The following is a 13,470-nucleotide window of genomic DNA, read 5'->3' on the forward strand; positions in this document are numbered from 1 at the left end:
GACCAAGGCAGATCAAACCATTCCATTCAATCACACTGATGCATATCCCAATACAAGTGTATAACACATAAATCAAACCTCTTTGCTTACCAATTAACCGTCCTCTCCAAAGCACCCTCATGAGACCCTTTGAAGAAAACATATATATTTATTTAAATCCTATAATAGCAATATTTTTGCTTTCATCTACCCTCACTAGCATTATGAACTGAAGTTCACTTGAGGTTTGCATCCGCATCATCTATCAACATCAGCGTTTCTTCTTGAGCTCCAGCACCGCCAGTCCTCGCACTCCTATCTACCCACTCATCCATCCACTTCTTTGCACTCTCATTCTCACCCCTCCACACACTGCCTACATGCAGTAGTGTTTTCAGACGTTAATCTTTGTGTAACTATTGCGTGGTTGTCTGCAGCATTTCACGTTTTAAATATTGTAAGTTAAAACTGAATATGGCATATTGTAACACAAAACCCCATGGCCCCCGCTTTTGCATGAGGCACAATCTGAGAACTATATTTTTATTTCTGGATGCAGCAATAGTGAACTGTTGATGCTTTCAGGAGAGAGTCATTTCTGCGATGGCTACATCTCTAGTTCCTTCTTCTTAACTATCTTTTGAGTGCATTCATAACTGAAAATGCTGATGTGTCTGCCTAATAATTCACTGGTGGTGGTATATATCATTTTAAATAGAAAGAAGTGAACGTGACATCTGAGGTCTTCACACAGGTATTTCACAAATATACATCTTTTTGAGCATTGTGATCATTCATTCACCACATTGATACTCAAACTATGTCTATAACAAATATACAACATACATATTAAACAGACTCTTTATTTCAATTTTCATATATTAAAAGCTCTAAGAAAGGCAGCAAAGATGCGCAATAAGGCAGATCCATGACACACTGAATGACACACTCCATATAACACGCTCTACTCTGGCACATATACACTAACAGATGAGATGGATCTTTTAAAGGGCTTCGGTTGCTCTCTATCTAAAGTGGTTCATGAGGAAGTCAGTAAACTAAAAGTAAAAGGAAGTGAGATCGGTGTGAGAGAGTAGGAAGGATGACAGAGAAAAATAATGTGTTTGAGGTTATTATTCGACCTTCATTTGAGGTTTAGATGCATCGTCGATGCAGTGACATGCAGATAAATGCACAGGGAGTGTGTTTCAAAGTTTTATGTTATGAAGTTATGGCCAGGGATCTGTGACTCTGTCATTGATCAGTGATTGTCAATTTGTCCCTTAAATCTTCCCAAAATTGAGGACACATGAGGGTTATAATGTGGTGTGAGTAAATTAACTAAATCTCCGTTGTACAATATGGTGATGAATTAATTAAGTATATTTTGAAGAGCTGAATACAAAAATCATGTGTGATGGTATAAAAAATGGACTGCATTAATTTCTTAGCCATGGAGAAATTAACACTGACGAAGATAAAGGAATAACACATGAGGTGTCCATACAGCATGCATTCATAAGCATCAGGTGAGGGACTATGGCAGCTGCTTGTGTGTGAACAAAAGCTGAGCCATTGAAATCAAAATAAGCCATTATGAAACAGTTTACAGAAAGTATAGCACTTTATCTCACTGATACATGTTGAAGCAGTCTTTTCAGTAAGAACTGTTTTTTGTCTGTTGTGTGTCGACACAGTATGCACATATGTTTGTCAGTGTGTGTGTGTTTTTACAATCTTAATCAGGACCAGTGCTGTATGAATGAACTAGTGACCTGTGTTTAAAAACTCATTTTTCCAGTAGAGCTTCTGAAAGAGACAAAAGTCACCAACTCCTGCTTTCCTGAACCAGAGACACAAGCAACATGTGGCATCTAATCACTGAACCGGCTCAGGCGGACCTGCTCGTTTCAAATCACCCATCTGATTTAATTAGTTTGAAACTTGTTCTGTCCATTCTGCATGGCCGGATAAACATCTAAGTGATGGACAGCAGAGAGGTCCCTCCCTCTTGGGTCACTACAAAGGTATCCCTTGGCCTCTTACTGGACCACAGAAAACTTCAAGCATCCCGCTGTCGTCACTGACCGCTCCCTCCTTCTTCTTCCAGGCAACCGTTGAGGCAGTGGTCGTCGCTCCCGAAAGCGCCCTGGGACTGCAGCAGCTCGTATTCCTGGTCCAGGAAGTCTAGGCTGTTGTTGCTAGGCAACCCACGGATGGAGAACTTGTGGGACACTTTGGTCCACTGTTCTCGATTTGCCGCCACTCTCTCGTACAGCTCAGTGGCCTCAGGAAACAGTTCAGAGAGGAGCCTGAAGGAAAGAGGGCAGTGTTGGCATGTGAGTAGAAATACAGGTTATTGATATATAATGATTTATGAAGTGAGGTTTCAACGTTATTATTTTACAAAAGAAGATCTTTATATCACCCGGGCTAAGGGTTTGGCCACGCCTTTACAGTCCCAAATAAAACATATGAATATGATTTATAAATACTAATACACCCCTGTATATATTGCACTACAATGTGCAGACCTTTACTTCATATTTCAATGTTCATAAAAACATCTATTTTAATTTATGTGGCCTCTTATTGCACATTTAATTTAAACTTGTGTTTAAACATCTTTGTATAATAAATATCTTTATTTATTCTTTTATTGCACATTTGTGTTTAAATATTAGTTTTTTATTTTTGTATCTTTTATATTATTTCATACTAAAATGAAATATATGTAATAAAACCCAAGTACCTCGAGATAAATAAAGTATTTATTGTGGAGTTTTGCAGCTCCTTTCCTCTTTACGAATGTGGGTGAATGGGTGAACGCTGAATCGTACATACCACGGGACTGGAAAAAGCACTATACAAACGCAGTCCATTTACCGTTAATTAATATTCCAGAAAAGGATAAATGTAATTTCTTTCATCCTGCTAGAAGGTTTTTTTTGTATTAGTTTTTTGGTTTGGCCGAAGGTGAAAGGGTTTAACATTTACCAATAAAGGAGCTCTTTAAAATTGGGAGTGGATCCAAATCAGGGGGACGGATAAACACATTATTTTTAATTTATGTAAATAGGCCTTTCGAAGGTCTATGCTCTCTGAGAGCCCTTCTCATTTGTATTATCTTATTTGGCTCACCGGCTGTAGACTGTAGTCTGCCTATGGTTGCTTGTTTCACGTGGTGAAGACTGATTTTACCATTCGTTTGGAGTCGTGTTTCTGGCCGCCTGCCTGACTGAATGTCAGAACAATATTCATTTTCCCTCAGGACTTTCTTGCTCCTAAGGTAAATATCTGTCTGCTAATTCCTCCACTATGTCGGTAACCATGTGTCAGCTGTTTGATACTGGCAGGGGGGTGAACAGTGAGTTTGTTCTGTTTCCCCTCTGCAGCTGATGAGAGCTCTTAAATTGTTGGGTCATAAAACCTTAACAATGAGCGGAAGGAAGCTAGAATGGTCTGTGAAGCTCAGGGAGTATAGTAATTTTTATCAGTGGGTTTTTCATGGATCAGTTTTACAGTAAATCTAAGAAATATTGATTATAATAGCTTTAAATGATCCAAAACACATTTTCACTGAAAACAATCCAAATACAGTTTAAAGTTCTATATGTTCGTGTTGAAATGAGATTCATACTTTCAGTTATCTCCATTTGTTCAATAATTTCACTGTTGGGACAAAGGTCATTTCTTCCCCTGATACTAAGTAGTTTCAGATAAAAGGGTTCAGGGGGAGAGGTGGGATGTTATAGCACTTTGTACGTACTTGTAAATGGGCATGGCGATATGTTCCATGAAGCTTATCTGTAGTTCGGGGATGTATGCTTTCTCTCTGTCCATCATCTCACTGGGTCTGTTCCCCATGGCTTTTTCCTGCACACACAACACACACAGACATGAGTAATGAGCTCTCTAATGTATAAAACACCAAACACTTTAGCTACTTATTAAATAATTTAACATTCAACAGGCCATGTACACTGGCACATACCAGATCTCCTTGAGAGAAGAACTCTTTGTAAATCAGCTCCTGTGAACACAAACAGAGAGACATCTGTTATTATTAGTTTGGTTTCATATTCATGGTGACACTGATTAAGCTTAATTAAATATAGTTATGAAATGTCCCAGAATAAAGCAGCAAATATAATCTCGAATACTCCTTAATGGCATGTTTAAGGGTCTGACCAACTTTCCGTTTACATGTTTGTTTTCAAAAATGAACACAAGTATGCAATGTGATGCAAATATAACCTTCATTTGACTATACTGAATCATTTGTCATTTCTCATCATCATCATATTTGTATTTTTGTTAATCCCCAAGCATTTTCTGGCCCTTCAGAAAATAAAGTAACAATTGAGACCAAAATAGACCGGGGCCTGCATTAAACAGAAATGTGCTTCCGGTTTTGGGAGAAAGGATTACAGTGAATTTGCTGTACTGTAGGTGTTTGCAGATTTAGGGTTTAGGGTGTAGGATTTAGGATTTAGGACAAGGGTCAGGGGGGGTTTTGCTTCTGGAAAGGGGGCAGACCAAGATTAAGCATAATCCTAAAATTGAGTTTCACAGAATTGAGAATAAAGGCTAAATAGAAAGAGAGGTTGTTTCCAAATATACAGCTGTCTGATCCTTATTTCTACATAAAGGGGTCAATTTTCCAATTTAATTGGGAAATGGAGAACTTAAGAAAGCACTGCCGAAAATAGGAGCTGCTATAACTGTACAGAGCATTATTCATAAATGCTCCTTTAACGACATCAAACTATTTTATACATGGACTTGCAACAAACAGTTTGAAATGACAGAGAAGTTTGTAGGTTGTGCCAAAAAAATCACAATTTTGGTGTTAAAGTTTATCAACAACACTTTTAGCTATATGTGCGGTAACATACAAATGCAATGTTATAATGTAAAGTGTAGAAATTGGTGTAGAGACTATAAACTGACAGCAATCTTGCGAGTGGTTTTCCAGCCCTTAGTTTGGTCTGACAGGTCACACGATGTCATCAAGAGGCACAGCAGCATGGAGCGGTGGTTGTGGTTTTTTGGGTTGTATCCATCTGAAACACGAATATGCAAAAAAATTCCTCTATTTTAACGGCATTAACAGACAAACAGTTAAATTAAATTAGACGAACGCTTTTTAATGTACTCAAAAATGTACCACATATACAATTGTATATTAGGAAAAAGCTATTTGTGGATTTGGTAGGGAGGAATTATACTTCAGTGGTATCTTAATACTGTATATTTCCATTCTGTGTTTGGATTTTTCATCCATAGTTAACAAGTTAAACACACTGTGGTGGAAGGCATTCAATAACTCATTTAGAAGCTTTTAATGTCCTTGAGTTACTTTAACAGCACACAATGATTCCACAGAAGAGACTTTCACTCAGGATAACTTATAATTGGTTGCATTCAGGCGTAGCAAACTGCTGGCCAGGAGGTTACAGCCAATTATTTTATGTAAGAGTGCAGTAAGCAACTGCCTTTTCAAAAGGTAAATAGTCCAATAAAAAGAGAGGATTACTAAGACTGTTAGTGATGAATGCTGCAAGTTTGACCCTCAGATCTAGAAAAAATAAAACATGAAATAATGAAAAATCAGAGTCATTATGTGCCTTTTGTGTGGGGCCGATAAGGGAACCAGCAGAGGAAATTGGTTTATAATGTCACAGTCTGCCTTATATGTTTTATTTGCATCAAAATGGACATAAAGAATATTGATGTACTTGTTTCATCCCAAAATGGTGGAAATTATACTATTCAATCAAGTATGCTTAACATATATTTAATCAGCGTTTTTTCACTAAGGAAAATCAGCCGTATTTTTTTAAGGAGAAATTAAAAATCTTGGTTTGTTGTCACCAAGGTTTTGAACAAAGCCTCATGGTTGTGAGTTTAAATCAAAAGTAGAGATGTGTCTGTGCACACTGAACTACTGAGGCGTACCATCAGCCATCTTCTGCAAGTCCTTGAAAATGCGTAGGTGGTGAGCCAGGTCTGTAGCCAGTATGATGTCTCTGATCAAATCCAGCATTCGTGTATAATCCTAAAAAAAACCATAAAAATGTTCTTACACTTACACAAGCAGGATTAAGAAAATGTAAATTATAATTAAGAGACATTTGTTATTGTGCGAATGTCAGACTTTACAACTTACCTTCCTGTTGAACTTCTCAAAGATGTTGCAGCCGTGAGTGTTCAGGATGGCGATGGCCTGGGCAAAGTGATGTCTCTATCATAGCACATAGAGCATGATGGGGAAAGAAATGTGTACATTTAAAATCATTGCTTCTGAAGGAATGTTAAGTCATGTTGCACTGCAACAAGCAAAGCCAGTTTACATGCCTCCCAGTGCCTCATCACTGCTGCATGGAAATCAAGTTTGATTTTGGCCACTAGGTGTCGTACCAGCACAAAACAATATTAGTAGATCACACATACTGAAGTTCATCAACATGGAAGAAACAAACAAATATAAGAAAATTCTACAAAGTTAAAATCCCACAAGTGCACAACTCAATGCGCTCATTAGCACTGAGGTCGTAGTAATTGGTATTGTTGACTGCATCATATTCAGAGGTGATTCTAATATTCAGATTTCCTCATGTGTGTAAATGGGAAACAACTCCTCTCAACTTAATATATTCATAACCTTTCACAATAAATATTTATACAGGCACATCATGTGGTTTGAGCTCTGGTTTCCAGTCAGCTCTCCCACATCCCTGTGATGCAACTGGTTGTGAGTTTACCTCCATCACAGATCCCTCTGAGCTGTAGAGAGCAGCCAGCACCGATTGCTGAAAATGGAAACAGACAGAAAAAATGAAACACTATCCTTTCAGTGTACACATTATATTGATTCAAATGAAACAACATCCTTCAATAAAATCTTTTAACTCTACTTGTCAGCTTGAATATTTAAGATTGAAAAAGAAAATATCATAGAAGAAGCTGATGAAAGGATGACCTTTGTTTTATAGGGAGAGTTGGTATGTGCGTCATTTAGGTGCTGGAGGGTTATACATGATTACAGAGGAGCAAAGTAACATTTTTTCTTTTAACACCATGACATCTAAGGACGAATTCACAGATTGAGAGATACACAGACGCTGACGTCACAATGAACATTTGTTTGATATTATCCTGAGCTTCTAAAAAGTAGATTTTTAAAGTACATGTTGCAGGTAAAGTGCTGCTCTGTTACACTTCCTATTAAAGAGGTTCATTACCCTTTTCCCCTTTTTATCATTTTCAACGCTTCATTGTAAGCCCTCTAATAAGGCCGAAACAAAAACATAATTTCTGCTCTTACTGAGGCGACTTGGAAAGAATTGTTGGTGCCACGGTGATCCAAGTCATGGCACATACAGGAGACAAAGAGAGCAAGAATTTCTATGTCCCTAAAATAAAAAGAGAAGAAATAAGGAGGGTTAATGATCCAAACAACTAGGTTTTGCTACTTCTGTAACCAAACCTTTTACACCTACTCGAGGTAGTTGGATAGCCCTAGGTTTTTGTAGAGCAGGTAGCAGAAGTGTGAGACAGAGAAGGCGTGCATCCAGTTGTGGTAGGGGGGGTCCCTGTAGCCTTTCTTCACGTTCAAACAGAACCTGACACCAAAGCAGGAGTTTTATTATCAAAAACAACACAGCATGTTATTTTTCAGCTTCAAGGTTTGTTTTTGCTTCTGTTTAATCCTTTCAATTAAAACAAATGTATAACTTTGCTGCAATGCTGATTTGCAGCACCAAAAGGAACAATTTTGACCTGAACTAAACAGCATATTAAAATAATTAACAGCTGTACTGATCAATTCTGACTAACATATTCAGTTTTGGTATAAAAGAGACGCAATGTAAAAATGTAAATGTTGATTTTATTTAAATGTATTATCTCAACAGATGCACATAATTGTGTTAGGTTTGTGGAAAGCAATAATATTAAGTTGACCCTAATATTTCAACTAACCTAATACAATCCAAAATGTTTAATATTACTTAGTAGGTAGAGCTTCACTGTGATGAGACACTCCTGTTTAATCACGCAGTACGAACTCCTAATTTTTACATCTTGTACGCTTGACATCAATGATAATTAGAAAACATCAAACCTAAAATAAGGACCTAGTACAAAACAAAAGCCGGAAATATTCTTAATAAATCATAAGGTAAGAAAAGTGAAAAATATTTAGCAAATCAGATATTGTTTATTAATGCAGCCGACTGAAAGTAACTGGAGGACACACTCATACACACAGGTTCTTGTATTGTGTCAATGAAATGATGGAGTTGTCAGACCTGGCCAGAGTGTTCAGGTCAATCTTGTATGTGTTGATGAAACCCATGTCTTCAAACATGCTGAGGATGCCCTGCAGACACACACACACAACAGGATCAGTAAAATGTTTTGGTTTCTGTTTCTTTGCGCTTCCTCCACTCTGTGTTTCTAATCCCTCTCTGTCTCTTTTTTTCATCACATCTTCTCTGAACCTCTGTCTCTTACCAATGGCGTGGTGTCATCAGGTAGCGAGCGAGGTGTGTACGTGAACTCGGCAAAGCACGGGTGGATCTCCAGCACGGGTTCAACCCCCGTCACCAGCAGTTTAGTAACCTCTTCCTCTGAGACCTGCAACATACACATACTGAATCATATTGGGTAAATAATATGGAAAGTGTCAGTAAATAAAACGCGCCTCTGAGCGAGAGTGAGTGAGATGCACAAAAGTGATTTTACCTTCATATGGTACATCATCATCTCGTTGGCCAGGTGGGATCTGAACTGAGCTTCATGGACTCTCTTGTAGAGCAGAGACTAAAACAACAAACCATTTAAAAATAAATCAACAGTTACTTATTGTCACATATCAGGTCAGATACAGCAAGCAAGAACTCTATTCATTTTTTATAGGCTAGACTAGACCTTAGACACCCAAAAGAGCATGATTTTAAATACCTTGTCACCTCTTTTTCAAATATGAGGGTGGAACAGAAATGCTCATCACTGCTGTACTACGTCTATCAGCTCTTCTTATCCTTCCATCCTTCCTTCATTCCCTCTTCCTTCCTTTTCTCCTTCCCTTCCTTCCTTCCCTCTTTCTTTCTTCCTTCCTTCCTTCCTTCCTTTCTTCCTTCAGACTTCCTTCCCTCCTTCCTTTCTCTATGGTCTCTGCTTTATCTCTGTCTTTATTGCAGTGCCGTTCTTTTGGCACATTATGTGAAATCACATGTTAATCCTTTAAATGACTCTAATCAAGTGTGACTGCTTATCTGCATTCTTTTAAGGCAAGATAAATAAATCCAGTTGAATCATTTTTAATCAATATTTCCACTACTTTCCTGGTAGAAGACGGAGTAATGACAAATATGATGACAAAGTTTTATCGGCAAACATGTTTAACGGTGAATTTAAACATTTGTTTTAATCTGAGATTATAAATATTGGGTTGTTGTGACACTTAAGAATAAGAAATTAATGCAAACATTAAAAAACTCAACATGACAACCCATGTTCATCATCGTCTTCATGAGCTGCATACACCAGTGTTTCTGAAAGTGTGTTAATGGGTTTGCAGCAGTCTGTGCCTCTGAACTACGCCATAAAAGCCACCATCACAGACTGAATCTCTTAAAATTTCCCCGGAGGCTTTGCTCGGCTGCGCCTTGAATGAGCATTTTGCTCCCACTGAACTGATCCCATTTCCCAGATAGGATTGATCTTTCTGACAGCACTAACAAAAGACCTATAACTCTTTTAAGGAGCAAGGGACTCACACTAGTGTGAATGCCTATTGTAGAAACGTTTTCTTTAATTCCTCTCACATTGTCAAATTTAATTAAGGGTTATTATGGTGAAACTTGCAGAGAGCACAATATTATACATTATATTAAGTTTGTGAGCTATTTATCAAAGCCAAGCAGAGTTAATGAGCTGGGATTGTTTAAAATTAGTATGAAGAAGAATGTGTAACTTAAAAATGCTGAATTAATTCACTTGATAAATTGCTGAGATCATTTAAAAAAGTGGTAGTTCTGTTCCATGGTGAACTAAGATGTTGAGGTTGTTAATGCTTAGTAACCTTGCTTAACCGCATGAATTTACTGCAAACTATTTAATGCCTTGTCCATGACCTGATGTCGGTGGCTATTCAACAAACTGAAGCAGAACATGTAAAGTTAATAAAGTGTCAGTTCTTTCAGCCGGAGAAGAGACTTACATGAGCTATGCTGATACCACAGTAGATGGAGAAAGCCGTGGCAAGGTCCTCATCGAAGCGGTTGAACCACGGCCCGTTCATTTTATTCACCAACTCAGCGACTCCAATCACCTCTAAAAGATGAGGACAGAAGTACAGAAGAAGAAAATAAAGGTGAGACGTATCGGGAGGCGAGTGAGAGTGAAGGCAAAGACGAGCAAAATGTGGCACGTCAACAGACGTGGAATAAAACAGAGCTACTAATTGAAATTGATTAAACACTTGAGCTGAACCCAATTGCACAAAAACAGATCTGAATTTAAACTGTCAATCAGAAAGTTTTCTATATAGAGACAAATCACAAAGCATCTGAAGTGAATCTGCTCAGACCCAGCAAGAAGTCAGGGGCACTGTCAACAAGTTTTCTAAGGATGTCTAAGAATGGAAACATATGGAACTGAGGATAGCTGCCTCTTCAGCACTTTATGCACTTTAACATTTAGGAGCAAAGAAACTTATGTAACAACTCTTGGTGCTATTCTGAGAGAGGGCTTTGTGGAAATGAAGCATAGTTTTTAAAAGGGTAAAAGGAAGAGGAGGAATGTATTGTAGAGGAGCAAATGCTTAATCTGAATCTTTATTATATTATCAGTGGCCTCACTCTTTCATTATTAGCGCTTAATTGGACTCCACAGGATAACTGAGCAGATAACTCCAATCACAGATAACAGATGTTGTGAATGTTGTAAACGTACAGTAGGAAAACATTTAGTTATTATGTAGAAAGTCCAAAAGTAGCTGCATGTTTTTATATTTAACTTTTACCCTAGAATAATGACATTTAAAAAATGTATTTAAACTCAACATTTTAAATACAACCTACCTATATCTTTATGTCTTTTGTTATTATTTGGATAATTATAATTTTTTTGTGCATGTTTTAACTTGTTTCCTTAACATTTTGTGTGTATTAGTCTCCAATTGATGGTATTGTTTAAATTTGTTTTCTTATTAATAGCTTTTCAGTCACTGTATAAAAAGGTGCTTTACAGATATTCCAGTTTGATTAGCAAAGTTTAAAATAGAAAAAAGAATGCGTGACTTTTCTCGTATGTGTAGGTGGAAGTGTGTGTGTGTGTCATGGTTGCTACCATTGTTCTCATCTTTGATGGGGAAGCAGAGGATGTTGCGAGTCTTGAAGCCAGTGCTGTCGTCCACACCGCGGTAGAAGAGAGGATGGGAGTACGCATCCTTAATGTTCAAGATCTGACCTGTGGTCGCCACATGACCGGCAATACCCTGATCTGCTGGAATCCGAAACTCATTCTGCGTGCACACACACACACACACACACACACACACACACACACACACACACACACACACACACACACACACACACACACACACACACACACACACACACACACACACACACACACACACACACACACACACACACACACAGCTTATGTCATCAGGAGACACTTTATTTCTTTACACAATTGCTTTTAATTGATTGTTGAGGGTACAGCCAGACAGGAAATGCAGGACGAGAGCTCAACAACAGACGCTGACGACATCCTGCCTTCCAGTCTAGATGAGGACCTTTGTTGAATGTCATTCCCTATTTCTCCGTTCTATCGCATCCTGTCTATCTTGACTGCCATCTCACTAATACAGGCATTATATCTCTCCTCTAAAAGGTCACAGGAAAGACACATGCACCTGTCTGTGTTTGTGTGTGTCTCACCTCCTCATCACTGACCACGCCTCCGTCAAACACCTTAGCCACCAACTCATGACTGACACGGTCCAGCAGGAACACAGAACAGCTGGAGAAACAGAAAGACAACGAGACAGAGTTAGAGGTGGGATGGAGAATGCGGCAAAGCGGAGAAAATTAGAATTTTCTATCTTGTTTCATCCTAGGTCATTTTGTACTTTATTTAAATGAGTCAAGACGCTTAAGAACAAATTGCACAGATAGCCTTTTTAAATGGAGATGAAGACATTCACACTATGCACCCACACACACACACACACACACACACACACACACACACACACACACACACACACACACACACACACACACACACACACACACACACACACACACACACACACACACACACACACACACACACACAGAAACATCCCTTTGAAGATGAATCAGAGGTCTTACATTTCGGCATCACTGAGGTTCCTGGCCTCCACTATAATTTCCTGTAACAGCACTGACACATCATCTGAAAGGAGAGAGAGGGAGAAAGTGGGTGAGAGAGGAAACAAAAGGAAAGCGGAGGAAATTAAAGGAATAACAGCAAAGCCCAGATTGACACAAACAGAGATCATGCAGTGAGCAGCGGCACAAGATGATAAGAGCTTTTGTAATCAGTGGTTGGGTACAGTGAGAGGGCAATTTGCTGTACCGGTGGATCAATTCTTTGCACCTGCAATCACGATGAATCATCAATGACTTATTGTGCAGTTGGTGCTTACCGTTAGATAGAAATCTAAATGACTCAGTGTAATTACAGGATAGAGGTGGAGCCATCACTTTCAATGCCCTTTTGATTTTATGGTTATGATAATGGGTGTAATCACCTTTTCGGTAATGTCACATACAATTACATGCCCCATTCGTTTCACTTGACGATCACTTAAATATGGGCCATTAACGCAAATTATGCTACAACGTTCTTTCTTCACGTACACAGACAGGCAGAACTTACCCAAGTGTGTGAAGAGATTTTTGGCCACTTGTAAGAGCGCCTGGGTGAAGAAAGAGGGGACACGGAAAGCTCTTTAACTTCATGCATATTTATGGAGGCATATAATAAGTGTGTATGGGTAAGTGTGTTTGTGTGTGTGTGTGTGTGTGTGCATGCGCAGTACCTGGCACTCCACTTTGAGTTTCTGTTCTTTCTGGAAGGCCAACGTTGAAGTGAGGACCGTTGAAGTGTAGCAGAAACAGTGCTGGATCGCATGCTCGTCTGCCTCTGTGTGTCTGCGGCAGGGAACACTCACACACTTAGCTGGATGATACATCTGAATATAGACAGCTTTAGTTTTTACTTCAGGTCTTAAAAAAAACATTAGTTATCCCTAGTATTTATAGTTTTTGTGATCCTTTGTTTATATTTATACATTTCCTTTTTTTCCTTCCTTTATTTCACAGTGAAGAGACAGACTAGAAATGGGAGAGTAGATGAGAGGGCAATGACAAAGGTCCCAAGTCTGAAGGCGAAAATTGCAATAATCTGGCATGAGCTGTA

At 38.6% G+C, this 13,470-nt stretch overlaps 1 protein-coding gene across 2 annotated transcripts in view; it reads right to left on the reverse strand.

Annotated features, from left to right (window-relative positions):
• Positions 1-824: 824 nt before the first annotated feature.
• LOC134880312 (cGMP-dependent 3',5'-cyclic phosphodiesterase) overlaps positions 825-13,470 on the reverse strand; it is a 139,970-nt gene continuing 127,324 nt past the window's right edge. For both annotated transcript variants that reach the window (XM_063907198.1, XM_063907199.1), the window contains 18 exons: positions 13,091-13,202; positions 12,928-12,967; positions 12,378-12,441; positions 11,943-12,024; positions 11,341-11,515; positions 10,211-10,323; positions 8,731-8,808; positions 8,500-8,622; positions 8,295-8,365; positions 7,485-7,607; positions 7,310-7,397; positions 6,747-6,794; positions 6,152-6,226; positions 5,941-6,040; positions 4,933-5,045; positions 3,974-4,012; positions 3,749-3,855; positions 825-2,291 (listed from right to left, as the gene is read on the reverse strand). In XM_063907198.1, coding sequence (XP_063763268.1) covers positions 2,060-2,291; positions 3,749-3,855; positions 3,974-4,012; positions 4,933-5,045; positions 5,941-6,040; positions 6,152-6,226; positions 6,747-6,794; positions 7,310-7,397; positions 7,485-7,607; positions 8,295-8,365; positions 8,500-8,622; positions 8,731-8,808; positions 10,211-10,323; positions 11,341-11,515; positions 11,943-12,024; positions 12,378-12,441; positions 12,928-12,967; positions 13,091-13,202 — 1,783 coding nt within the window. In that variant the 3' untranslated portion in view covers positions 825-2,059. The remainder of the gene's footprint in view (positions 2,292-3,748; positions 3,856-3,973; positions 4,013-4,932; positions 5,046-5,940; positions 6,041-6,151; positions 6,227-6,746; positions 6,795-7,309; positions 7,398-7,484; positions 7,608-8,294; positions 8,366-8,499; positions 8,623-8,730; positions 8,809-10,210; positions 10,324-11,340; positions 11,516-11,942; positions 12,025-12,377; positions 12,442-12,927; positions 12,968-13,090; positions 13,203-13,470) is intronic.

This window comes from Eleginops maclovinus, chromosome 18 (genome assembly GCF_036324505.1).
Source record: "Eleginops maclovinus isolate JMC-PN-2008 ecotype Puerto Natales chromosome 18, JC_Emac_rtc_rv5, whole genome shotgun sequence".
In the NCBI taxonomy this organism is placed as follows: Eukaryota; Metazoa; Chordata; class Actinopteri; order Perciformes; family Eleginopidae; genus Eleginops; species Eleginops maclovinus.